At 44.3% G+C, this 26,792-nt stretch overlaps 1 protein-coding gene across 1 annotated transcript in view; it reads left to right on the top strand.

Moving 5' to 3' along the window:
• ADCY5 (adenylate cyclase 5) overlaps window positions 1-26,562 on the top strand; it is a 201,592-nt gene extending 175,030 nt beyond the window's left edge. The window contains exons 10-21 of the mRNA XM_059475970.1: window positions 91-235; window positions 1,852-1,949; window positions 4,659-4,746; window positions 11,346-11,462; window positions 12,152-12,316; window positions 14,519-14,694; window positions 18,935-18,961; window positions 19,762-19,894; window positions 21,010-21,273; window positions 21,592-21,796; window positions 22,533-22,657; window positions 24,009-26,562. Coding sequence (XP_059331953.1) covers window positions 91-235; window positions 1,852-1,949; window positions 4,659-4,746; window positions 11,346-11,462; window positions 12,152-12,316; window positions 14,519-14,694; window positions 18,935-18,961; window positions 19,762-19,894; window positions 21,010-21,273; window positions 21,592-21,796; window positions 22,533-22,657; window positions 24,009-24,137 — 1,672 coding nt within the window. The 3' untranslated portion in view covers window positions 24,138-26,562. The remainder of the gene's footprint in view (window positions 1-90; window positions 236-1,851; window positions 1,950-4,658; window positions 4,747-11,345; window positions 11,463-12,151; window positions 12,317-14,518; window positions 14,695-18,934; window positions 18,962-19,761; window positions 19,895-21,009; window positions 21,274-21,591; window positions 21,797-22,532; window positions 22,658-24,008) is intronic.
• Window positions 26,563-26,792: the final 230 nt, after the last annotated feature.

Here is a 26,792-nt window from a genome sequence, read left to right as displayed (position 1 = left end):
ACCTCTAGCTCATTATGCACTGCAATAACACACGGTGCAGAGGCAGAAATCATCTTGTGCTCTTGTGCTCCCTTTCCATGGCATCCCCAGGAGCACCCAGGAGAGCATGAACCCAGAGGATGAAGTGGATGAGTTTCTGGGCCGGGCCATCGACGCCAGAAGCATCGATCGGTTACGCTCGGAGCACGTGCGCAAATTCCTCTTAACATTCAGGGAGCCTGACCTGGAGAAAAAGGTAACGCTGTCCAGAAACCATTGCAGTGGGTCAGCCAGGCTTGTTAGGAGTTTTAATCCTCCTGCAGAAGGTCAGGCTGTTATATCTAGGGTTTAAGCTATAGTTTGGGTGCTGGAGGTGGGGTTGTGATTTTAAAAAATCCATGCTTCTTCACGGAAACTTTAATATAACTTGTCGTAAAAAAAATCACAGTCAGCTAAAGGGAGCACTGGCCAGGAAAGTCATTTCTATCAGACACACATGAATGTGCAGTGATAAGCAGTAAAGGGAATCCAGAATAAACCAGGTTTTTTTTCTCTGACTTTGAGACTCCAAACTGAGATTGCAGTCACCCCTTATCTCCTTCAAATCACTGGAGAAACCCATTTCAGCCTACCTAAGCTCCTCTGGAGGGACTCCTCTGCCCTTTGTCCCCATAGAGCCCCAAGTACTATTAGGGCTCATTGGGATGCAGTCTGTACTCTGGATATTTTTAGGAGCCCATTTTAAGCAAGAAATAGTTCTCTATCCCACAAATATGAGAAAGGGGAGTAACACACCTCAAGCTCATGAGCAGTTGATTTCATCCTGATCTGGTTTTAGATATTGCTGTCAGGCAAAGACCATTTCCCTGACTATATAGTAGAGACTATCCATTATCATCAGCTCTAGATGGCTGCAAAGTTAAATTTCCAAGTCTAATTTCTAAGTCTAGAGGTACCTGGATGACATTATTAAAGGTACCATGAGAAATGATGGGTTTAATTGCACAAAGGAAGTGATCCTTTTTTTCTTTCATTTTTTATTCAAGCACATATCCTTAGGATGCTTGAGTGGTCTGTATGTTAAACTCATTATTCCATGGAAAACACTTCATAATAAGTCTGCACTAATTATTTTATAATTTTATTTAGAAATGGTCTTTCCTTGACAAGAATGACTACCTATTACAAAAGCAGAGCTTTTGAGGATTTACAGCTGTTCAATGAATCAGTGTGAGACTGGATAAAAGCTCGAGCATGTAATTTCCCCCCACTCCTCCTCTTCAATTTTATACCTGAAAACTGCCAGGGAAATCAGCAGTTCACCTGTTCAGAGCACCTTTTATTTTGTGGTTCAAACACTGATATGGTCTGTGCTGAGAACTGAGCTCCAAGCTAAAGAAAGCATCTCTGGGAATGGGGTGCAGCTCCCACGTGGCTGATACGATGACAAGAAGCTGGAAGGAGTGACTGTGTGACAAGCACAGCAGCCTTGCACTGCCATTAGAATAAGTCATCTGCACAAATGCAAGGTTTTCTCATCAGCAGCATTTGTCCCTCTTGGAGGAAACTTCCCATGCGAGAAGTTTAGGTCTGATGACAGTGACCTAGAATCTTGGTCCCAGATAATGCATTTCTGTTCCTCTCGTGCAAGGGGCAGCTGGTGAATCCTCTCTTCACCCAGCTCTGTGGGTTTCTGCCCTGGCCTTTGGGCCTGTTCTTGCCCTTACAGATTGCCTGGGAGAGAAGGGGAGCTGGGAATGTTGTTTTATACCAGCACTGCTTTCCAAGGACCTAGACAAAAGCCAAGTAAGAAGTTTTTTATGGCAGCCAGTCATATTTCCCACTAACATAATAACTGTGGTTTTTTTGCAGTACTCCAAGCAGGTGGATGACAGGTTTGGAGCCTATGTGGCTTGTGCCTCCCTAGTCTTCCTCTTCATCTGCTTTGTTCAAATCATAATCGTGCCACAGTGAGTACCCGTTCATCCCTTTGTTCCCATCTGCTCCCCTCCTCTATTCCAGCCTACTTTTCTTTGTTTTTTCCTTGAAAATTCAGAACTCCAAGGGGAAGACAAAAATCCTTAAATAATTCATGCTCAAGTGATGCATGGTGCTTATTGTTTTACCCATTTCTAGTGCAGATTAAAACCTCTTCACTGGCATGTGAGGATTTCTGTTTCCCCAAAGTGATTTCTCTTATAATTTACCTTGGTCTTAGGAAATTCAGTTCAGCACATTTATAAGCCTGTGGAAAACAAATATCACTGAGTAGGAAGGACTGGCTACCAAGGCATAGCACACACTCACAGCACAAGTCTGGGCTGCCCTCTTGTCTAAACACATTGGGACAGGGAGGTGGAAACCCATCACAGCCTCATTGCTCAGAGCACTGAGTCTCAGGATCTGCTTTGCAAAGGAGGATAATCTCTCATACATTTATTCTTCTGGACTCAGAGCAGCTGGGCAAGAGAAGAGATAGAGAGGAGATTGAGCTGCACATGCCTGAGCTTGTGGCTCACTCCAGGTTTCAGGGTTGCTGTCATTTCTTTTCCCAGGCAAGAATGGCAAAAGCTCCTCAGGGCTATGGGGCACAGTGCTCTTGGCCCACTGCACTGGTCTGCAGCTTTGCCTGCAAGGCACAGCTCAACTCACTAAATCTCTTCCAGCAGTGAGTGAGCTCTGCAGAAATGGGACTTCTCAAAGAGTTCTTTAAAAGTCACTTAAAATTACAGCATGTGGGTATTTCCTATAATCTGGTTTAGTAGCAATAATACACCATTCACTGAGCAATGCTGTGTTGGAAATAAATTTAGAGTAATTTTTAAACTGAAGAATAAGATCGCAGAAGCTATGAAAAGGCTCCAAATTTATCTTCCTTACAAGACAAAAAATTGTCCCTAAAGAGAGCTCCAGCACTATTTTGTGCCATCACAACTGTTTTCTATGTCTGTTCCCACCACTCTTTTTAGGCTGGAGACTGGTTTGCAGTGTTCGGATCAGATATTCAGAAGGTCACAGAAATAACACATAGTCTGATGTTTATCATTCACTCTCCCAGGCACAAGTGCTCACAGAAGGATTGAATCAGCAAAACAACATCAGGACAAATGCACAATGTAAACAGACAGGTCTGCTTTGGGAAACTGCAAGTGAAGCTGAAAGAGGCTCAAAATTGGAACTAGATAATTCTTAGCAATTAATGCAATGTTAATTACATCCAAAAATGTTCTCTGAGAGTAACTAATTTAACAGTGGCTTACACTTTGGACTTCTAAATATTGCTGTCATAACTTCACACCTGCAGAGGCCCTCTACCAGCCCTGTGTTGCTCATCAAGCTCCCTAAGCAGCCCCTATGCTGTTTCCATAAAACCCAGTTTAACATTTAAATGACAACTTGACAATTTCTCATGTGTGGCAGCCATATGGCTGCCTCCTTTGTATTATGCAGGAGCCATCCCTTATGGCAGTGTGGTGTAAATGTTGTGCTGTTCAGTCTTCTCCCATGCTGCCCATAAGGAGGGTGGTTGTTTATTTGTTTTTTTTTTTTTTTGCAAGTTCTGAAGTGTCCTTAGTCAGCCTGGCCTGTCTGTTTGGTTCAAGAGTAAATAAAATCTTATATTTTAACTGTAGGTCAGATACACTTCCCTTCACCTTTTGCTTTGTTTCTCCTTATATTTCAGCTGCATAGCTTTGGTCTTTTATTGAACACCAAGTGAAACCACAGGTGCATATGTGTCACCATCAGAGCTTCATGAAAGACACACCGTGGAATCAGAATTTGAAATAGAGACAGAATGTCAGTGTCAATTTATTAGGATAAAGAGGAATTGCTTTAAGGAATTTAAAAAAATGCTCAAACAGAGAATTAGCAAGTACAATTATCCTAGTAGTCACGAGAGAACACAGAGAACAGCTGGCTTTGGTGTTGTTGCCCTCAATGTCACATTGCAAGAGTACTTCCTTTAGATTATGAACAAGGCTGACTCCTGGGAGGAGGCCTATCCTGTCACACTGAGACCAATCACTGGGATATTGGTGTTGAATCTCTTTGTGAGGAAAACAGATGAAAATTCACAGAACAAAGTTGGCCCTGGAATCCTCTTTGTACTTCAAAGTTGGGAGGAGCAGGAACCTCTCAGGCTGGCCAAGATAAGGCTGTTATCCCTGACTATCCTTATGCTGTGCTTGCTCACATCCCAGCACCAGACAGAGCACAGAGAGTGGTGCTGCACAGACATTCCCTGTGCAAGACAGGAAGCCATTCCCACTGAGATTATTCCCACCCAGCTGCACCTCAGCACTCAGCCTGCCTTCCTTCCCAGGGGTGCCCTGCCCACAGCCAGCTGGGGGCTGACCTGCCACAACAAGTTCTTCTGTCACCTCCTCTAGTGCACGAAATGTGTTTCAGTCCCACCTCTGTCACCCCAGCAGGAAGGTGATTGCTGTAAAAGATGCAGCATTCTCTGTTCTGCAGCCTGTCTGAATAATTGTAAATAGGCCAGAGGGTCTGTTGGTATTCCAGGCACCTCGTGTCTCCCACAGCTATCCTAATTGGAAAGCCTGTGCAGTGTGTCATAGCTTGTACAAATGTGTTCTGGAGAGCAGAGCTGCAGCTATTCTACACAATGTGCATTTAAAAAACAAAACAAAACCAACCAAACCTCTCTTTGATTTCAGCTCTACATTTATGCTGGGTTTTTTCCTGACCTGTTTCCTGATCCTGACCACGGTGGTGTTTGTGTCAGTCATTTACTCCTGTGTAAAGGTGAGTACTGTGGTTTCTTTGTAGTCCTCTGCATAAGATAACCAGATCAGCAATCTGCTTCTTCAGCTAACAGAGTGTGTTTTGTTAGCCATCCTTTCCACACTATGTGATAAGGGTTACAGAAAAAGCCTTTGATAAGGCAGAATGAACTGCAAACAGATGCTAGGGCTGGCATCTCTGTAGCTCAGCAAGAAGTAATCACTCTGTGGATCTGCATGTCTATTAAGTCCCCTGCAGACACTCTCATATTGATATCAGAAGAGCACATTTTCCAATGTGGGACCAAGCCCTGACCATTCATTTCCTCCCTGTAAACTTCCTGCAGCGTTGCCTGTGTGCTGGCCCCTGCTGCATATGCCTGTTTGGGTAGGCAGATAATCAGAAGCAGAATATCATCAAGGAAAAATGTCCTGGAGGGAAGTAAAAGCCATAAACATATAGAATTTTATCAGCCTTTCTCACATGAGTGTACAGAGCTTCCAACATTCGCTGGGCTCTTTCTTGTAGCTGCCTTTGATCAGAAAATAAATACATTGTGTGAAGTCCAAAAACATATTAATTCTTGTTGTCAGCCTGTGGTAAACTGGCACTGAGCACTGTGGGAAGGGTGCTGTGCTCATCCATTTCACTCAGAGGTGTTCCTATTAAAAACATGGATGTGTTTCAGGTTTAGGGATCCTTCTAGCCTAGAAGTGTCTGAACATGGAACACACTCAGATTCGGGTTCCTTAGCCCAAGCTTAGCTTTGTTCCTCAGTGCCTGAAATAAAATAGCTCAGTAGCATTATGTTTCCAGCAGAAGAAACAGTGGGATAATGGATAATGTCAGGCAGATGATTTGTCTCACTTTAATTATCTTCTCTGTGCCATTTTCAACAGTTGAATGTGGGTGCTCTTGACAGACTTGCACCTTACATGTCTTTTTGATTTTTTTTAAGTTAAATTTGGAAATTAAGCCTTGCTTTCTCATATAATGAGAGCTGCAGAGTGTTCCCAGTGACAGAATCTTCAACTTCTATTTGAAGTTAACGACTCACTCACAGGGTTTCCTTTGGCCTTATGACAATATTAAAGGGAGCCTAGTTTCTAAGTGCAGCATCCCATTGGTTGGGCTTGTTTACCAGCAATGAGAAGCAGAGTCAGAAATAACACTGCTGATAGGAAGGCTTGGGTGCCCTGTATGGTACCCAACAGATGCCTGGTTGTACTTGCTGTGTCCATTGCACTTGAGGATGCTACTGAAAGTCATCCATTTGTAAACAGGTGTCAGCAGTTCATGTGATTAGCAGTTAATTAACCACCAATGTGACAAGATTCAGTTCACAGTTCACAGCCACAGTGAACTTGGGAATTTCGTGCTGCAGGTCTCTGGCAGCACCATCCCAGCACTCTGCCAGCCAAGCAGGGCCACCCCAGGTCCCTGGTTCTGCTGGGACAGGAGCTGGGGGAGCCCTGGAGCCCTGGAGCACCCCAGCTGCCTGATCCAAGGCTCAGAGCTGTTTGTCACCCAGTGGCATTTACAGGCCACTGCCACATCCTGACAGCAGCACTCAGTTCTTCTGTCATCATTCAAATCCTCTGGTAATGGTTTGGGCTTTTTGGTTAAAATTATTGCTGGTCTTAATTACTGATGAATTTAAAAGGCACACAGGACTTTTCAGTCCCTGGGATGTTAGGCAGATTTCATTCTTGCTTTCTTTGTCTTGATCTTCCAAATTCCTCTAGAAGAGGTCTGTAGGTCTGTTCAGTGGTGCCTCCAACTGTTTCTAGGCTGGCTTTGCCTCAGTGCATAGGCTCTGGATGCACAAGACATCAGAGGGAATTCAGAATAACATCAGAATTTAATGGGATTTTCTGAAGCCCCTGACATTTCCAGCAGTGAGTTTTCATCCCCACAACATACTCACGTATGACATCCAGTGTGGCTTCTCTGCAGAGATTGCAAATATTGAAAATATTGAGCCTTCTAGCTCGGGTTCCTTTCTGATTACCTCTTCTTAGTGCTCCAAATTAGCCTCTGCTGACAACACCAGATTATGAGATGGCTTGTTTAGGGAACAGGTACTTCTAGCTTGTCAGCTCCATGTCTGATGGCAGCAGCTCCTAATAGCTGCAGCCCACTTCTGTCATCCAGAACAACATCTTTGTGTTTCAAGTCTTTGATTTTTAAGCAGTGAGTTTACCCAGCCCTTGGATAAGGGGTGTTATTTTATTTCTGTACTCCTCATTGCTCCAGGAAACACACACCTGCAGAAGGAAGGCAGTTTTGCAGATCCTTCAGATGAAACCCCTAAAGACAGAGATGTCAGCATTGTTTGTTTTGTTTCACACTCAGATGTGGGAGAGGAGAGCATGTGTTTTAAATACCAGTGGTTCATTCCACATGAAGTTGGAAAGCAGGTGTTCACCCCAGGACACCAGCATAAGCACAACTTTTGCCTGTTTGCTGTGCTGTTGCATGATAAGTGTCTCTTTTTTCTTCCTCTTTCCAGCTTTCATGTGAGATTTCCCCTCCCTGTTTGGCCTCCCCAGCTCTGCCTTTGACAGTGGCCAGCAGGCTTGTTCTGAACAGCTTGATCATGTTTTATTTTCTTTTGCTGTCATTATTATCTTCCACTATAAAATTCTCCACGGACTAGAAGTTGATCCTGGAACTGCCAGCACAGCCAGCTTGGCTTTCCAAGTTTCTTCAGCTGTAATAAACAAGAGAGTTCCAGTTCTTTGCTTTGATGCTCCATGAAGTCTTGGCCACTGTGAGGTGGTGTCCCTTCCCAGTAGAGTCTAAGGTCATGGGAACCAGGGTCCCTTCTCAAATACTCTGCTGACAGACATCTGTTTTGCTACTAACTTATCAAGTTTGTGGTTTTTTCTTAAAATCCTTTAACTTCTGGTATCTACACTGCTGTGTGGAATTCAACTTCTTGCATGGTTCTGGGAGAACACAGGAGAGAAATTTCAAGTTATCCTTTATGAGAAAATAAGCTTTTCTGTAGCTCTACATAGGTGTAGCTTGCCAATCACATTCTTTGCCTCCAAAAGCTGGTCTAGATGTTCCTAAAGCATTTGGGTTTTTTGTCTCAATCAGGAAAATAAAACCCTCTGAAAACTGTACTTTTTTAATAGACTAATAAATCACTGTGAAATAAGTTACAGAAATGGACTTGCAACATCAAGTTGCCTGGAGATGTTGTCTTTTACTGCAGAAGCATCTTAATGTACTTCAAAATGACTCAAAGGCTTTTATTACAAATTGAAAAATCAGACCTTAAAGACCTCATCTTACAACATAACAGCAATTATCTAAGCAGTTTTCCATACCCACACTAGATGTTAAGAAGACAAAAAGAAGAAATATTTCTCTTCTGTCCTACATCAGCTGTTGTTCCAAGGAGTTTACTTTCTTTAGAGTAATTTCATCATGCAAATGACTGGAGGTTATGGATTATTTTCAGTGTCACACACTTCTTGTTGGATCACTTTTTAAACTTATACTTTCACCTGCACAGCAGTGTCCTTTCTTTACCTGCACTTACACATTTCAATTCAGAGTGAGCTGGAATCAACTGGACAATCCAATTTTCTTTTTTCCCATTGTGGTTATATTTCTTTACATGGGGATTTAAGAGTGCTAATGAGTGACCTCACCTTGTGTGGCTGCCCAAACATGGATCTCAGCTGCCCAGATGGATCACATCCTTGCTCTCAGCCCCTTCTCAGGAGTGCAGATGGGTCTGGGAGCTGCCATTACATCAGATCCCTGTTTGTCACTCAGGCAGGATTTGAGTGTCCCTTTGGACAGTACAAGCCAATGGCCCACCAGCAGTGCTGCTTGGATTTTCACTGTACTGTCCTGATACTCTGCTTCTTTTATGAGCACAGAAGAGGTCTTATTTTTGTTTTTTCGAAAATGGGAGGGAAAGTCATCTTCTTTCCTTTTTTTCTACTTTTGTGCTATACCCCTGACTTGTGGATGTTTTTATGGGAGAAGCACTGCATGAATGGAGCTGAATTGTCAGACCTGAGATAGGCTCCCCATGTCTGTCATAGAAATCCTTCAAGCTGCAGGTGTTCCTGGTGTCCAGCTGCCTCCGTGAAACGGGGAGAGCGTGATTTATGTGACAGGGCCCCCACGAGTGTTCATGAGGCTGAGGTTCCTCAGAGGCATGGCATGACTGTGCTGTTGCACTCTCAACTGTAGCCCTGACCTCCAATGGGCTTTGGCATTTCTTTCTTCTTCAGGACTTTTCCCAGCTGTACTTGTTTACTGACATAAAATTTTTCCTAGTTTGCAAAGTAATGAGAACCAAGATTAATACAAAGAAAACATGTTTTCATTAGAATTCAAGTGTCTTCCACTGATTGCTTTGCTTGATATCTCAGGCTTGGTTCAAAGTCAGGCTTTTTTGGGATTGTTGGCAGCAGGGGCTTGAGCCAAGATCCACAACAAAAAACTCCAAAGTTTTATTTAGGTGCCTGATTTCCCAGAGATTGCAGATGGAAGTTAGATCCCTGAATACCTTTGTGGAGCTTGGCCTTGAGGCCTAAACAAAGAGATGGCAGGAAAACCTGTCCTGCTCTAATCTAGTGAGAAAACTGTCTAAATGCAGTACACATCCTCCTCCTTTCAAATCCTGAAGGGGCTAGAGCAGAGGAAAGCCCCATTGGATTTTCCATAACCCAGTTCTAGTAGGGATCTGCTAGATGACATCTGTGTGGAAACAGCTGGACATGGTAGGGCAAAGGGATATTTGGTTCATGGCTTATCAACAAAGCTAAGGATTTCTATGTCACCAGGGTTTATTTGTGAGAAAAAGGTGTTTTCCTTTGTTTTATAGTGGCTGCCACCGAGCCTGAAGGATTGCATAAGCTTCCAGTGCGTTTCAATCAATCCTCATTCAGTGCAAATAAGTTACAACCCCCCTTTCCCCTTTTCTCCAGTCCCCCACAGAGCCTTGTTCTCTCCTTTCACCTGGAGCATGTGGTGGTAGCAGGTGAAATCAACTCTTTCAAAACTCTTGCCACAGCCTCTCCCTGCCTCTGTGAAGAGTCTCCAGCTAATCAGCTGCAGCACTCGGTAATTACACTGCAGGGCTGCTGTGTGGGAAGCACAGTGCTGACAAAATGTTGCATACCCAAAGATGTAAGAGTGAAGGATAAAAGGGAAAAGCAAGACTTTTAATAGAAACATTAGTCATAGTTAAATTGCAGTGCCATGGCGCTGTGCTGCTGTTTCTTTGTGTCTCTAAAAATACCCTCTAGTGGCTTGGTTAGTGGTGCAGTGAGTAAGGGAGGGGAGAGCTGGGCTCTGGAAAAGGCTCTGGTGGTGCTGGGCAGGGCCCCTCTGTCCTGGTGGGGTGGTGTGGAGGGGCAGGGCACTGTGGGAGGACAATCTCCCTCGGGAGCACAAGGGTTTCCTGTCATTCCTGCTCCAGCCCTGAGCTCCCACTGGCACAGCTGTGGCTGTGCTCACAGGGGTCCGAGGATAAGGGAAGAGATGAGGATTTGACTCCATGTTTCAGAAGGTTTGATTTATTATTTTATTATATATATTATATTAAAACTATACTAAAAGAATAGAAGAAAGGATTTCATCAGAAGGCCAGCTAAGAATAGAATAAGAAGGAATGATAACAAAGGCTGGTGGCTCGGACAGAGAGTCTGAGCCAGCTCACTGTGATTGGCCATTAATTAGAAACAACTACATGACACTAATTACAGATCTACCTGTTGCATTCCACAGCAGCAGATAATCATTATTTACATTTTGTTCCTGAGGCCTTTCAGCTTCTCAGGAGGAAAAATCTTAAAGAAAAGATTTTTCATAGAAGATGTCTGTGACATACAGCGGTGCCACGTGAAGGGACAGGGGTGCCTTGGCTGTGTCCTGGACACTTGCAGCCAGAGCAGTGCAGGGAGGCCTCAGGCCATGCCAGGGGTGGCCAGGCTGGGAAGGGCAGGGTCAGCTCTGCTTTCCATCTGCAGTGGATGCTGCAGTCAGTAGCCATCAGCAGGAGTCCCTGGGCCAGCTGGGCTCCCTGACTGCCCTCAGCCAGGGGGATTTTTGTCACTGTGAGTGTGGAGCAGAGTGCCACAGCCCAGCCTGCACCAGCTGATCTCTGCAGAGGGCCTGACACATCACAGGGCTGGCCTGGGCTGGTTTCAGTCAGTGTCTGAAATGGCACCAGAGAGCCCCACGACACGCCTTGGTGATCAAAGGGACATGACATGCACTCTCATTTCTGCGTTTGTAAATTTTTGCTCCAGTAATTTCCAGGCTCAAGCTCCTGGCTATTTCAGTTACAGATGGCTTGTGGTTTGCTTCTCACGACAGGATGAGCACAGCCCTGCAAGCCATGCTATCTGGGCTCAGGAGCCATCACTCCCATTAGGAAGGCTAAGTAGATTTGGAGAGCCAGCTGGGCCTGCTGCCACGAGGCAGACACGTCTCTGCCTGCCCTTGTCCCAGAGCTGCCATCCCCCATCACATCCTCCATCCACACAGACCCACGCTGAAGGATGCAGGCAGCTCAAATGCAGGTTGTAATCTGTAAAACAAGCGAGGATTTGATGTGTCTATTTGATTTTTTTTCTCTCTTGCAGCTTTTCCCAGTTCCTCTCCAGACTCTTTCTAAGAAGATTGTACAGTCTAGGACCAACAGTACCTTAGTTGGTGTCTTTGCCATTATCCTGGTTTTTCTGTCTGCCTTTGTCAACATGGTATGTCCATTATTTCCTTTTGATCCATCCAGTTCTGCATTGTTCTCTTATTGATGCTCTGCAGCATTGTGACACTTAAAACCACTGAATTTAACATGACCCTGCCTAGGACTGACAACATCTGAGGTTGGTGCCCTTTGCTTTTTGGGCACAGAAAAGAAATGGGAGGCCAACAGCTCCATCCCCAAAGCCCATTATATGCCTGGCACTGATTTGTGCCCAGGTCCTTTTGTGATTTTTTAAATGCTTCTGCTCCAAGTACAGGAGCCCACCTGATGCAGATCCGTGCAGGAAGGGCTGGCACGAGGCTGAAGTGTTAAATAACACACACTGTAATAACTCCCACCATACTGAGTGGGACATAAGTGTTCCTTGGGCTTGGTGCCAGCCCTGCACGGGGCTGCCTCCTGCTCCAAGGGCAGGGATCAGCTCATGGGCACGGTGGTGACTCTACTTTGAGGTGCACTTTTGGGACTGAGGTGGCTGTTCTCTGGGGCATGGATTTTGTTAATTCATATTTTGGGGAAGAAAAAGCATAGCTACTGCACATGCAGTAAAACCTAAGCTGATGATTTCATCTTGCGTATTTTGCTACAGCCATTTCCAAGGGGCTTTTAAACTGATATAAACTATTTTGTTTTCTTCTCTTTGTCTGTGGTGTGGAGCTTAATGCCAACTTTGTTTTGCAGTTCATGTGCAGCACTGTGGATCTTGCCAGCTGCATGGCTGCTGAATACAACATCACTCCAGACCGGGTGGACATTTGCCTTATCAGCAATCTGACTTCCAACTACAGCCTGGGCACCTGGCAGGGGTTCTGTGACAGCCCTTTGCCCAGCTGCAACTTTCCAGAGGTATTGCTTGGAAAAAATGGGTTTCAGAGGTCTGTCTGGAAAAAGGCTATCAAACCTTTTTGGTAAATCTCGGTGATTCTGAGGAAAACAAGGTTGTTCTTGACTGACATTACAGAACTGACACAGGCAGACTTAAGTGTCTGAAGTTATTATCATGAATCCACATTCATGTTTAAGTTCCTTCAGGGCTGAATAATTAGTAGGCTTTTAAAATAGTTGGGTCCTGTCTGTAGCAGGGAAAATGTCCCTCTCCAAGAGGTCCTTAATGGCATGCAGAACTGAAAGTCATTTCAAAGGAGTTTGTGGGTGCTCAGTTTTAAAAATCAGTTCTCTGAATATCAGTGTCTAGTCATAGATTTGATGCTTCCCTCCATTGTTTTATATCCTGATGAAAAACTTGGCTTATATATTCTTTCCCAAGGTATGGTAGGTCTGGCCTCAGACAGATCAGACAATGGTCTGCTTCAATTTCCAGTGCAATTCCTGTGTCTTCAGGACATCTCATTTAGAAAAAGTTAAAATGCTTCTAATGGGAAAAAAACCCAATACAACCCACAACCCAAACCAGCCCAAATATGTTTTTCACATTGATAGAATACTTTACAAAGAAAAAAAAATTCTCTTTTTGCATAGCTATTCAAGACCTTTCTCAGAGCTTTAGGTCATGGTTGTTACATGTGTTTTTTACTGGAAATTTGAAAGGAAAAACAGCTCTGTCTAGGATGGAGGTAGAACTTATGTCAAGGTCATCTGGGTTTATGGGGACCTGACAGATTTATGGTGGATCTGTTACCATCCAGATGTCCAAGGTGCTACTGAAAGTCCTGGTGTCCCACTGAACATATTTCCTTTAAACTTAACAGGAATATGGTCCCTGTGTGATTCAGTGAGGTTTCTGAGACCACCATTACTGCAACTTTCAGCCTTGCAGAGGCTTTAGTGTGCAGAGGCTTTCTGCAGAAAGACCCAGGAGCAGAATCTGGCACAGTGCAGATCTAGGAACAGTCTGTGCCCACCATGAATTTGTACAGAGTGCTGGCCCAGGACAGAGAGGAACTTTAAGCAATGAGGAATTACCATTTTGCACACTGAGGTTGCTCTGGCAGCCTTTAGCCAGGTCCTTCTGTTCAGTGGGCTAAGAAGTGAGGAGTCCCTCAGCTGCACTCTGCACATCTTGGATCTGCTACAGGGGTTGCCTGTTGCTCCCAGTGTCCACACAGGAGACAGTGGAATCCTACCCTCAGTCAAGAGTGAGGAGCCAAGAACGAGCTGTACAAGTTATTTTCTCTAATTTAATATATCAGACTATTAATAAATGAGCTCAGAACATAAGCATATTTCTGCTTCAACTAGGGCTTGCTTTTAACTGAAAGGATGGATTGCCTCAGGCACATGATATGGGGTTTTTGCCAGAAATAGGCCTGTCCAGACAGAGTGGAAGCTTGAATCTTCACAGATTTGATAGCAGGAAGGTGGTGAGCTGGATAACATGCCTCTCTTCATTTTGCATCCCTGCTGTCTTTCCCAGGAGCCATAAATGGCACCCACAGTCACACTGGGAAGCACTGGCATGCTGAACACTCAGCTCCCAGCCTGGCAGGAGCTGCTGCTGCACCACCCAGCTGTGCCAGAGGTGCTGCACATCTGCACCTCTGCAGCTGCTGGCTGGACAAATTATCATGGGGTGGGCATGGGGACATTTGTCCAGCCTGTACCTTGCTGATGGAGCCAGTGTGTGACACTGGAGGGGACAGTGCTTCCCCATTGTCCTCAGGTGGGCATCTGCCCAGGGGGGTGAATTGCCAATACCTTTGGTCCTATGGGTGGTACAGATATTTAAGCCTAGAATGTGACTTTAAAGCATGACTTAATCCAGCAGAACTGGTAGTAGCTGTGTCCAGGGAAAAGCTGCATCACAGCCTTGGGTGTCCAGCTTGGGTGAGGCCTGTGCCCCTTGAGAGTGAAGCATGTAATGCCTGGAGAAGAAAGCCACAGTTTTCCTGTTCATCCATTCAGTTTAAGCTTCTGTAATGTGGGAGAATTCCACAGGCAGCCCCAGGTTTATATGTTTGGTCAACTCAACTACATAACTACCAATCCCTTTCTATCCCTGTGTTTAGTTTCCTTTGTTTTCAGTTTTGATTTATCCAGCTGACATTCATCTCTCTTTTGGTTTTTTTCCCCATTTTTGTCTTTATACAGTACTTTACCTACAGTGTCTTATTGAGTCTCCTGGCCTGCTCTGTGTTCCTTCAGATCAGCTGTATTGGAAAATTGATCCTTATGTTAATAATTGAATTTATATATGTTCTCATTGTGGAAGTGCCAGGGGTCAACCTTTTTGACAATGCAGATCTTCTGGTTACAGCCAACACCTAGTAAGTGCCTTTCACTTCTGAAATCTTTGCCTGATTTTTTTCACACAGTGATTCCAGTGTGGCATTAGGTGGATGGGAGTGCCAAGGCTGTGGTGCAAGCCAGGGACGTGCATGCTGTGCTCTGCCTCTGAAGAGTAGGAGAATACAGTTCCCTTTAAGACCTTTTTAATGTGGGACTTGACTAATGAACTATCTATTAATAACAGAATATAACTGGAATCAGAGTGGATCTGTATTTCCTTTTTTCCAGAAATGGCGAGTGGAGTTAGTCATTCTTTATGCTGGTATTACACTCTCAATATAGAAATGTCATTTCTCAAATAAGAAAAAAAAAAATCCTCCAACAAACTTGAGCTCGCTCAGGGATGTGATGTGAGCCACCACAATACATCAAACCCAGCTTGGGGTGGTGGTGCTTGATGTTTGGCCAGTGATCTGCTTCCAGTTGCTTCCAGGACAAATGTCCTTGTTTGAAAAGCCAGGATCACAGCTGGGCTCAGCACAATTCCCAGCAGGAGGGGCTGGGCTCAGTGGGAATGGGCAGGTGCCCTTTTGCTTACAAAAGCTGCTTGTCATCAGGTCACACATTAATCCTGGTGGCAGCTCCTTCCACTGCTGTGGTGGTTCCCCATCTCCTGGGGCTCCCCACACCAGGGAGGGAAGTTTGGCACATCCACAAGCCTGTCCTCCTCCACAAGTTTTGTTTCTCGTTGGAAATTGCTCTGTTGTGTTAACTCCTTGTTTTGATGATTTCCCCTTGTAGGCAACAATTGTACTTACAGGTGAGTGAATCAAATAATGCCAGTTTAGGTGAACTATTTCTCAAGGCTGATAGCTGTGGTTGTTCCTGCCTTGGAAGGAGGCTGAGAAGATTCCCTGGCCCTTCCCAGTGTGTTGTGAAATACCTTCTCTAGCTGCTCAGATTTCAGGATGGCCATTAACCATCAGCCCTTCAAGCCCAATGCATCTGGTTACTCCTCTCCTTCACATGACTGTTCCATGATTTCAGCACTCCCATGTGCCCAGCAATAATTAATGGATATTCAGCTTTTGCTGCCATTGCCAGTTAATGGAAGTGTAGCTTTTGCTGCCATTGGCAGTAATCACTTAAAATATTTTGTTAACTCAATGGAGTGAAATTAGGTAGGAAACCCCATGGAGCTTTCTGTGGGGAGGTACAGGGAGAATGAGGTTTTCTTCCCTTTTTTTCAGATATTAGGTGTTCCATCAGCAGAAGCTATTTAGCATTTTCTAACACAATTAGTGAAATAAAAGCATTTTATATCTCAAATATAATTTCATTCTTGTAATTCAAGCACTAAGCGAAATTACAGCACTTGGAAGTGTAATTTACATCACTTCACAATCAGAATGTCAGTAATAAAGTCAGTAATAAAGTGGAGAAGGTTAGCATGTTTTCCCAGAAATAGCTTTCTGTGGTGCTGTATTATCTCTCACTAAAAGGGATTTGTTCAGCCCCAGCTGCAGCTCAGCCCCACACAGCCACTCACTCACTGCCCTGTGCTGGGATGGGGAGAGAGTTGGAGGGGGAAAAGTGAGAAAACTCATGGGTTGAGATAAAGTCAGTTTAAAGGGACAGAAAAGAGAGAAAAAAAAAAAAAAAGAAAAAAAAATTAATTTAATTAGAATAGACAAAACAAGTGATGCACAATCCAGTTGCTCACCATTTGCCAACCAATGCCCAGCCAGTTCCTGAGGAGCAGCCCCAGGCCAGGTTTCCCCCCAGTTCCCACACTGAGCATGATGCCGTGTGGTATGGAACATTCCTTCTGGCCAGTTGGGGTCAGCTGTCCTGGATGTGTCCCCTCCCAGCATCCTGTGTCCCTCCTGCCTGCTCCCTGGGGTTGTTGAGGAGCTGAAAAGTCCTTGACTTAGTATAAACACTACTTAACAACACCTAATACATCAGCATGTTATCAACATCATTCTCATACTTAATCCAAGACACAGCACTGCCCAGCTAGGAAGAAATTTAACTCTATTCCAGTGGAATCCAGGACAATTTGTTTTGTCTAAAGAGCTCCATGGATGGCTATTTATTGCCCCAGTGTCTGGAAGGCTACTTGTGTGAAATGGGAGCTCAGCATGTAGCACAGAGTTCAGAGATGGACCTCATTGTCCAGCTGATACTAAAAAAACAGAAAAGCCACCATGACCTCATACTACTTTAATTGGGTGCCCATTGTAGCTACATAATTAGTGTCTGCTCTGCAGCCACTGTGGTACTCTGACTAATTGGAAGTGATGCAGATGTCACTTCACACTTGTGTGTACAAACCAGCCCAGCATGCAGGCAGCTGAATGGCTGATTACAGCACGTTGGGAATTGCCAGGCTTGGCTGCAGCCACACCAGTGTGTGACACAGGGAGTGTCACTGCATGCACAGGGCTATCGTGTTGCCTTTTCCTCTGCAGAAGACAAAACTAATGCATTGCTTTAAAGATGTGATGGGCCAATGTGGTCTTCTAAACTGAGTTCCTGCACAGGGAAGCCCAGAGAGCTTTGCCCTGTGATTTGTTCATCAAAGCCATCATTTTTGTTCCAGCTGTCTGTCATTGCAACTGTGGCTGGGAAAAGTGAGATGCTCTGGTCCTGTGGGAGCTGTCTCTAAAATGAACTGCCTTTCCTGCTAAAAATGTGCACTTCACTTGAGCAGGAGTGTAGTTAGCAAGCTTCTCTCTGTGTTCCCTTCCAGTAATTAAAGAACCATCTGCTACTGGAAATGTCTGTTCCATGGGGGAGCAACCTACCAATGTAAACCCCTACTGCCTGCACTGGGCATCTTCACTTATCCAGAGTTACTGTAAATGCTGGTTTGCTGCACTTCTGCAATGTGGGAGTCTCTGATGAAGGTTTTAGAGCAAGAGTAGCACCCACAGAGAGCTGCAGCCTCAGTACTAAGGGTCAGGTCATGCTCCCATCATGAGGGAGAGTGATGAGGAAGGGCAGTCAGTCATCCTTGGCCAGATGATTTAGGGATGCAGGGGAATCACACTCCATGTGGGAACTGTCTCCAGCTAGATCCTTCCATGGGGGAGTCCCCAGGCTTTCCAAACCATGTCTGTGTCCAAGCACTCATGTTCAGTGCTGGAGCTGGCCAAGAGCCGTGCAATAGATTGTGTGCAAGACAACAGTGGGTTGCAAAATCCATGTCAGAAGAAATTCCATGCTCAGAATTGCAGAAAATGTCTTGGAACAAACAAGGTTAGAGAGTCACTAAGCTTTTATTTTTTGATGTTATGCCCAGTTAGGTTTCCTTGCCTATTTTGATTATTTAGATGTCTGATTGTGTGCAAGGTTCCCTCCAACCCCATAAAACTGTGGCCTGAAGCTCTCTAGAGAGCTGTCACATTCTCAGGCTAATATCACATTGGTAGCCTGCAAAGTTCTGATTGCATCAATGACACTACAGTAATTTAAACACTGATCTCTTTCCTTGCATTTCAATAGTGTTTTAAAAGATGCTTGTGCATGGTTCTCAGCCACCTAATACTCCACCCACACTCAAGAACAAAGCCAGCAGCATTAAGCAATCAATCAATCAGGAGCTCAGACAGCTGCTACCTACCAGAAAGCTCCCTTGTTCTGTGCTCTCAGTGTCAAAAAGCACACCTTCCATCTCCCCCAGCAGCTCTGATACACGTGGGTACTCTGCAGAATTGTCAGTAGTAATAGGAATGTGCTAAAGGGTTTTCTTCAGTGCCCTTGTGTGTGGTACCCAGAGCTGGGCACAAGCTGGCAGTGAGGAACGTGCAGAAGAAGGGAGCAGGATTACAGTTAAAGGAATTAAACACATCTCCATGCCACAATAAAAGGAGAAGAGCTATCCCTCACAAGATAAAAAAGCCCAAAGCTTTCTTCCTTAGGCCAAATTTTGTAGTCTGACCTAATGAAGCAGTGATCGATGCACAGGCATTTGCCAAGCATCCCACACTGACATTAAAATCCCAAATTATTCTCTCACTCTTAATGCTTCTTTGATATTTTACCCACATTAACCATGTCACACTATCACTCTGGAGTTCTGAGTGTAGCTCAGAAGTCTGTTTTCTCCTCCCCCTCCCATTTTTTGGTAGTTTTCTGCTTCCAAAGAGCTGCAGCCCCACACAGCGTTAGAGGTGCCACACTGCAGAGGTGCTGTGCAATGATGTGCACAAGGGCAGGAGCTGCAGGGAGCCAAACCTCCTCTGACCTTGTGTTTGTGCTTTTTTTTTTCAGCGTGTCTGCAAATGATACATCCTCATGGTGAGTCACTCTGGCATGAAATATTCTATAGGTTTTTGTTGGTAGATATTTTCTGTTCACAAGGTGCAGTAGCAGCACATTGACTCACCAGCAGTGTCTGGTGTTTGTGCATTGCTGTGAGCTGGTACAACACAGTGCAGATGCCCTGAGTGGACTGAGGGTTGCCCTTTTGTATGGATAGCTACTCTCAGAGCATCCTCTTTCCTGTGGGACTTATGTCAGCTCAGGGATTATTTGTAATACAATTTAAAGGTTTTATCAAAATATTTTCATACTGTGTAACTCACTAATTCATATTTAACAGTTTTTATTTGCCTGCTTGTCAGAGGAGGTGTGAATGTGCCTTAGTGCTCTTTTCAGCTTACAGAGCACTTACACAACAAGGCCCATTAAGAAGTGACTAATTAGAGAAGCCAAGAGTTAGAGCAGTTCCTTACTCAGGAGCCTGGGGAAGCTAGTGCAGAAGGCAGGATGAACACAGTCTGAGGAGCTGTCAGCATTTCATGTTGTCACCCTTAGCATGTATAGCCACTCTCTGCAGAGTGCCCTTTACATCAATGACAACCCTTCCCAAGATGCTGGATTACTTTTCTAATTTCCAAGTCCTCCTTTAGAAACTGGCACCTGTGAGCCAGAGTCTCCAGCTTTTTGTAAAGGTTTGTCCCTTTACCAACACAGGCTTTGAGGGGAAAGGAAAAACAAAGCCTGAGAGGTTGGTTAGCCTCCAAGTGGGCAGTGTGGGGTGTGGCAGGGCCGTGTTCCCCCAGTAACAGGGAAGTTGTCTCTCTGCTTGGCTGCAGCCCCCCGGTGACAACACGAGTCGCGCTGAAGATTGTGACCCCTGTCATCATCACTGTCTTTGTCCTGGCACTGTACTTGCATGCCCAGCAAGTGGAATCCACTGCAAGGCTTGATTTCCTCTGGAAACTTCAGGTTGGTGGGTGTTGGCTGTGGGAGGATCACATGTGGTCTTTGGTGTTAATATAAAATGACTGAGCTCTTCACTGTCAAGTTGAGGAGTGTGATAAAATTTGAATTTTATCTGAATCTGGCTTATAACTGGGCATACTAATAATGCTCTGCTCTTCTTTGGTACTTTGCATACTCTGTGCATCTCATCCCAGTTATTCAACCCCTTTTTTCCTTGTAAATGCACCTTGGATGGTCCCCATGGTAAAGAGTTATAGATCTGAAGATTGAGATTAATGAATTTGGGCAACTGAGCTGTTACTGCTGCAGGAACATGTAATGTAACACAATTTGTAAATATAGGAAGCTCGTATTCACTGCTGAATTGTTTCCCAGAGTTCAGTGAGCTTTAGTTTGCTGCGCTCAAGGGTGTGAAAGATTCACATTTGCATTTTCATTCACTTTCCTGTTAAGCAGTGGGAACTGGCTCAATGTCCAGCCTTCATTAGCCCCCAGGCATCAGTACTGGCTATCCAACACACTGTGGATAATGCCACACTGTGCTCCTGTCACTGGTTCACTGTTAATGTTTTCACTGCTTGTGCCCATGAGTGATGTTGGGGCCTCGTATATGATTCCTAAGCGAGCCGGACAGGCCTGGGCTCTGGCCAGCACTCATGGCTGGGGGACCACAGGACTGCAGGTTTTATTTAGATTTTCTACCTTCTGGGTAGCAGGACATCATTCTAATTATAGGTCTTTGTGGTTTGAGTACAAGGTACTGAGGAAGCAACAATTAATTAAAGCTCCTTGGGAAGCAGATAAACATTGTAATCCTCATTTATAAGTGGTAAAACAATGGAAGGAGTGAGCTGAGTGGTTAACCAGTTCAGGGCTCAGAAACACAATGCTGGATTCTGGCATTATTCTCTGCCTGCTTTTCCATACACATGTTCACAAAGAGATGGAACATTTTCCACTGCAAACCACAAGTTTCTGCATCTCTCTGGCTTTGCTCTCCTTTGCAGTTTTCCCCATTCTATTTCTGCCCTCGCTGCAAGTTAATTTTCAGCTTGTTTCCCCTCCCCAGAGCAGCTCCCAAAGGCATAAGTGCATCCCTGTGTCTCCCCCTACCCTAGGCCACAGAGGAGAAGGAGGAGATGGAGGAGCTGCAGGCCTATAACCGGCGCCTGCTGCACAACATCCTGCCCAAGGACGTGGCCGCGCATTTCCTGGCGCAGGAGCGGCGCAACGACGAGCTCTACTACCAGTCCTGCGAGTGCGTGGCCGTCATGTTCGCCTCCATCAGCAACTTCTCCGAGTTCTACGTGGAGCTGGAAGCCAACAACGAAGGGGTGGAGTGTCTGAGGCTGCTCAATGAGATCATTGCTGATTTTGATGAAGTAAGTCGCAGAAAATCTGGGTGAGCAAAGTGAGCTGAATGCATGAGTTTAGTTGGGCTCTGCTGGGCTCCTGGAGGAGGGTGGTTTATTGAATCCGTGGTTCATTTCTCTTTACTCTGGGAGTCTTCAGTTTTATCTTTTTCGACACTGAAATCCCTTCTATTCCCTTGTCATGCCTTTGAGTATCTAATCCCTTTTCTTCCTCTGTCTTCCTGGCTCTGTCCACTACTTGCAGCAAGGCAGGGCACATGGCATGGACATTACCAGCACCTGTGTGTTTGTCAAGGTTTATTTGCTTCTTTTGCTCTTGTGACACAGATAATAAGTGAAGACCAGTTCAGGCAGCTGGAGAAGATCAAGACCATTGGCAGCACCTACATGGCTGCCTCAGGCCTCAACGACTCCACTTATGACAAGGAAGGGAAGACACACATCAAAGCTCTGGCAGATTTTGCCATGAGGTTAATGGACCAAATGAAATACATTAATGAGCATTCATTCAACAACTTCCAGATGAAGATAGGTAATGTCCTTGTGCTCACAGGATTCCATGTAGGTAGTGGTCATTCTGAGGTGGGGATTTTATGGGCAGTAAAAACCACAGATGTTACATTAGCTGTACAGTGATGTTGATTGGCTGGTGGCTGGTGACCACTTTGGCCTCTATGAAACATTACAGTAGTTTTTTAGCTTATAGCAGCATCAGTGAAGCTTCCTAGGGAATTAGAAGCAGTGTAGGTGCTGCCACAGCATGGCCTTCCATGGTGGTTAGCCTTGGGCTCATTTTGCCCTGTGCTTCCAGCTCTGGCAGTCTTGGACATTAAATTGTCTTTTAAGTCAGGGAATAAAAAGTGACAGAAAAGGAAGAAGAAATTTGAGGATGTCAAGTGTGGTGTTTGTTTTGGAAGTCTCTGGGCTGCTGCCTTGTGGGCCCTCAGCATTGCAGCAGGTATGTGCTGACTTCAAGTGAGCAGTTTGCTTGTTAGCCAGGTGGCAAAAAAACTTTATGCCATTATGTGGCACTGGATTGAGCAGATCCAGCCCGAGCTGCCAGTCAGCTGGGCATAAATGATGGATCATGGATCAAAGAAGCCAAATGCTATTTTAACATTTCTCTCCCCACAGTTTGGCCATAGCTTTAGATGTCAGGGTAAATAAAGCACAGCTAGAACCAGGGAGGCTCAGGATGGGTTTTTACTGTCTGAAAAATAACCTGCCTCAAGCAAATGGATCTGAGCATATTTCTCCTCTCCTTCCAGGCCTCAATATTGGTCCTGTCGTGGCTGGGGTGATAGGAGCTCGCAAACCCCAGTACGACATCTGGGGCAACACAGTGAATGTAGCCAGCAGAATGGACAGCACAGGAGTGCCTGACAGGATTCAGGTAAGGCAATCCCTGGAAAACTTACCCTGCCAGCCCTGTGTCACTTGCCCATTTTGAAACTTAATTAGAATTGAAATTTTGGTTTCATTTTATTCCTTTATTCCATACATTTACCTACACAGAACTGAAAGAAAAGCCACTTAGGGAATGTTGGTGGTACCAGCAAGTTTTTTCTTTTAATTGTGACCAACATTGCAACCTTTGTTTAAAAGCTTGCACTTTAGTTCTGGGTGGAAGTGCTGAGCTGAGCTTCCGGCCCAGTGTGCCTCACTGGCACTGAGCACAGTCCTGCCTGATCCCTGCTCACATGTGCTGCTCAGCTGTGTCAGGTGTTTGTTTCATTTTCCAAGGGCCTGATTCAGCCCTGTATTTCTGTCATTTGCTTTGCTGCTCTCTGTGCCATGTGAGGCGTGAGGCCAGCAAGGGTCCAGGCATCAGCAGGATGGGGATACACAACAGAGAGAGAGGATTGTTTAAGGGGTTAATGGGACCTGCCTGATAATCACAGTCTCCTCAGCCTCCAGATGTGACCTTTCCAGTGAGTGATTCAATTCCAGTGTCCTGCTTTTGCTGAGCCAATGTCCACAGTAACAGAATGCCATTCCTTGGGAAAACACTGAAGGGTTATAAAAATAGAGCAGCTGGTGTAAAGCCCAAGAGGGGCAGCCATGCTGTTTCCTTGCCTGTCAGTTAACTGGATCGATATTTGTGCATCACTCTTGAGATGGTCTGTAAAACCACCTGAAAAAGGGTGAGAAATCACATTGTAATAAATAAATACCTCAGGAAATGGTCTTTAAACTTGTGTTGTTCTGCAGCACAAGTGATTATTTTCGACTGACATCTGCAGAGACAATTTGGATGCTGGCTAGAGTATTCCATTTGATCAATTCTCTCCCATTACCCGCTACCTTCTCCTTCATAAAAACAACCCCTGACTCCTAAGCTGTACTGTGTAACTTCTAGGTAATTTTTGAGGATATTTTAGTAAGTTTGACCTGTTTTCCTACTGCCACTCCAGTGATACAATGAGTCCATTTGAGTAGACTGGTGTGTTTTAAAAAATGTGACTAATTTGTTACACTTTATCCAGCAACCTCCTTGAAAAAAATGCAATTTCCCCAGTTGTGAACTGTGTGTGACACCTGTACTTTCTCAGTTTCTAATGGTTGTGTTTGTTCAGCAACTTGTGCCAACCTTTTTCAGTTAGTGATTGACGTGCAAACGTTGATTGACTTAGAAACAAAACAGTTGATCCTACTTTATGTTGTCCATGGATTACTCCAAAAGCAGATGGAAAGACTGTGTGGAAGACAAGGCAAGCACCTGTTCACTCTTGTTTATTCTGCAGGTAACCACGGACATGTACCAGGTTTTAGCAGCCAACAACTACCAGCTGGAGTATCGAGGGGTTATAAAGGTCAAAGGCAAAGGAGAAATGACCACCTACTTTCTAAATGAAGGGCCTCCAATTAGTTAGCACCGACTGCAGCGCCACACAAAGATGGATTTTGCATTACCCAGGATTGTGAATAGGAGAAGAATCATTTCTTGGTAGCGAAGCTGAACATTTGGCGCAGTTGAAATTTCACCCCATGACTCGTATCAGCAAATTCTTTGGCCACCCATTGAAAAAGGCAAGAGAAAGAAACCACCTTGGAGTTGTTCCTGGCTGAGTGCTAAGCTGACCAAAGATGTGCACTACAGAGTTCACAGATAAGACATGAATTTGGCATTTTTAAAAAGGCTGCTACCACAGGATGGCATAAGAAGCTATTTAAGTATTTATTGACGCAACACAACATTTACTTGGTTGAAGGAATGTATGATTCACTACAAAGCATTATTTTGGAATGGATTTGCACTCCCATAATGTTTCCATCCCATACTGCCAGCTATTTGAAGTGTACCACTGTGCTTTTATTAGCTGTTTTGAATGGGCTTTCAAAACTGACACCCACTGTTGCAGCACACAAAAAGGCCTTTTAGAAGGGCATTGGTAATGTTTTAGTGTGAAAAGACATTATAGCCTTGCCCCCTCTTTTTCCTTCTTCTCCATGGCTAAAAGACTGCTCTTCTGAGTGGGGCTGGCACACCTGATGAAGGGGAAGATCAGGATAAAGGAAGATGACTCTACAACCATATTTATTAAAAAGTCGTCTGTGCTCTTCTTTGGTATCTATCAGTTTACATGGGAAAGACTAGATGTAAACAAGAGACACTTTGTGGGGGGAACTCCCCTGAAATTTGTTGTGGGTTTTTTTGTATTTTTTATTTTGTAATATTGAAAACATGGAGATCTAACAGATATACCAAATTCTATATTTTGTAAATTATATATAAATTAGAAGGCAGGCTGTCCACACCAAGGTGTGGGGGGAGGTGTATATAACCTGTAGACTTTTGTGTAATTTTTTTCTGTGTAATACTCTGAACACAGACTTGGCAGTTTTCAGATTATCACTATACAATCAACCAACAACAAACAGGTGAGTTTCCAGGCTGAATCAGAGGCATTTAAAAATGAAACTCCAGAAAAATCTACAACCCCAAAGAAGAGGAAAAACCCGCGGTAGTCACAGAATTGTTCCGTGCAGCATTCCAGCGGAGGGTGGCGGCTTCCCAATGGAAACAGGACCTTTGAGTTTTAGCTCCTGAGATGGTATCAAACGTGTCAAAAAGAGCTCTACCCAAATCTTCTAACTCTTAACAGGAGCTCTTATGAGAAAAGGAAAAAAACTCATTTGAACTTTTCTTTTTAAAAAATACTTTTTCATAGATGGTCTTAATAGAATCCTGCTGATCTGACAGTTGTCTGACATTGTAACTGCCATGTGACATTACAAGGAACTATGTGCTGCAGCATCGAGTTTACTTTCCTGTAGTAAGCACTTATTTAAACTGATTCACAGATTTTCAATTTTCAGGAATTAGGTGATCTTCAAAAAAGATTATGATGGCAAGTGTGTATATGAGGTGGTTAACCTTAAAATAGTGCCATTGAGACTGTGTTGGGCATCTTTATCACTAGTGGGGGGGTTTCTGAATAGTTCACTGTTATCATTTATGTACCTTTTCTAACTATGAAAGAAAATCCCTTGATATTTTATTAAAAAAAGAAATTATTTAAAAAGCTATATTTTTTATATTCTATGAGGGGAAGGTTTTGATATTGAATTTGGCTAAAACGAAAAATTACTCCAATCTTTTGACATTTAATAAACTTCTTTTCCACTCTTCTCAGGGCAGAATTATTGTAGTACTCACAGCATAATGATTGCACTATGGTGGTGGCGATTTCTTTTTCCTACTCAACAATGAGAACAAGTGAAAATCCATGGACCTGTCTTAATTAATTTGCTCTATTGCTAAGCATGACCTGAGCATTAAGCCATTTAAACATGAGCTTAAATGGCATCTCCCCTTTCCTTCTCCCTTCCACTAGGAAACATCTCTGAAAAGTATAGTATATTGACTTCTGTAAAACTGCCAAGTCTGCCCTTGTACTATACTTTTGCTCCTTTTCATCTTTCCTGGTTTGCAAAATAAACTTAAGTTGCATCACGGTGTTATGCCTTTGTCCCCTCCTCCACCTCCCATCCCCTTTGTCCCTCACTGAGTTTCATTTCCTTCATGCCATACACTTGATTTTAGGTTTGCTTTCTGCTTTCCAAAAGTCTGCAGTCTTCTTAACTTTTGATTCACCTTATGAAGTTGTGTTGTCAATGAAATTTCAAGTCCCCAGTATCTCTAGCTGTGATTGTTGACAGTGTGTCATGATCATTTCAAGGGGTATTCACACACTCTTTACTCTGGATCTTGCAAAAATGGATACAGTTATGATTTCCCATGGAAATTGAAATCTATTTAAGTAATTTAACTATATTAAACACTGTTTCACTGGTGATGTGTCTCTGTTTTATTTTAGCTGCAGCTGGCTGGTGGGATGCCACTTGTGTAGGAGATGCTGGATCTGCAAATAGAAACATCCAGGTCTTGTCTGGCACTGATGGATGCCCTGTCCTTTGCACTGCCCCAGGATGGAGCCCCAAGGGCTCAGACCCAGCAAACATCCCCTGGGTCCTTCTAGGGCTCCCAGCTGCCCCTGGAATCAGTCACAAGCAGCTGACAACAT

The sequence above is a fragment of the Ammospiza nelsoni genome, chromosome 7 (genome assembly GCF_027579445.1).
Source record: "Ammospiza nelsoni isolate bAmmNel1 chromosome 7, bAmmNel1.pri, whole genome shotgun sequence".
Classification (NCBI taxonomy): domain Eukaryota; kingdom Metazoa; phylum Chordata; class Aves; order Passeriformes; family Passerellidae; genus Ammospiza; species Ammospiza nelsoni.
The sequence above is the reverse complement of the archived record's forward strand: the minus strand, read 5'-3'. Positions and strand labels throughout refer to the sequence as shown.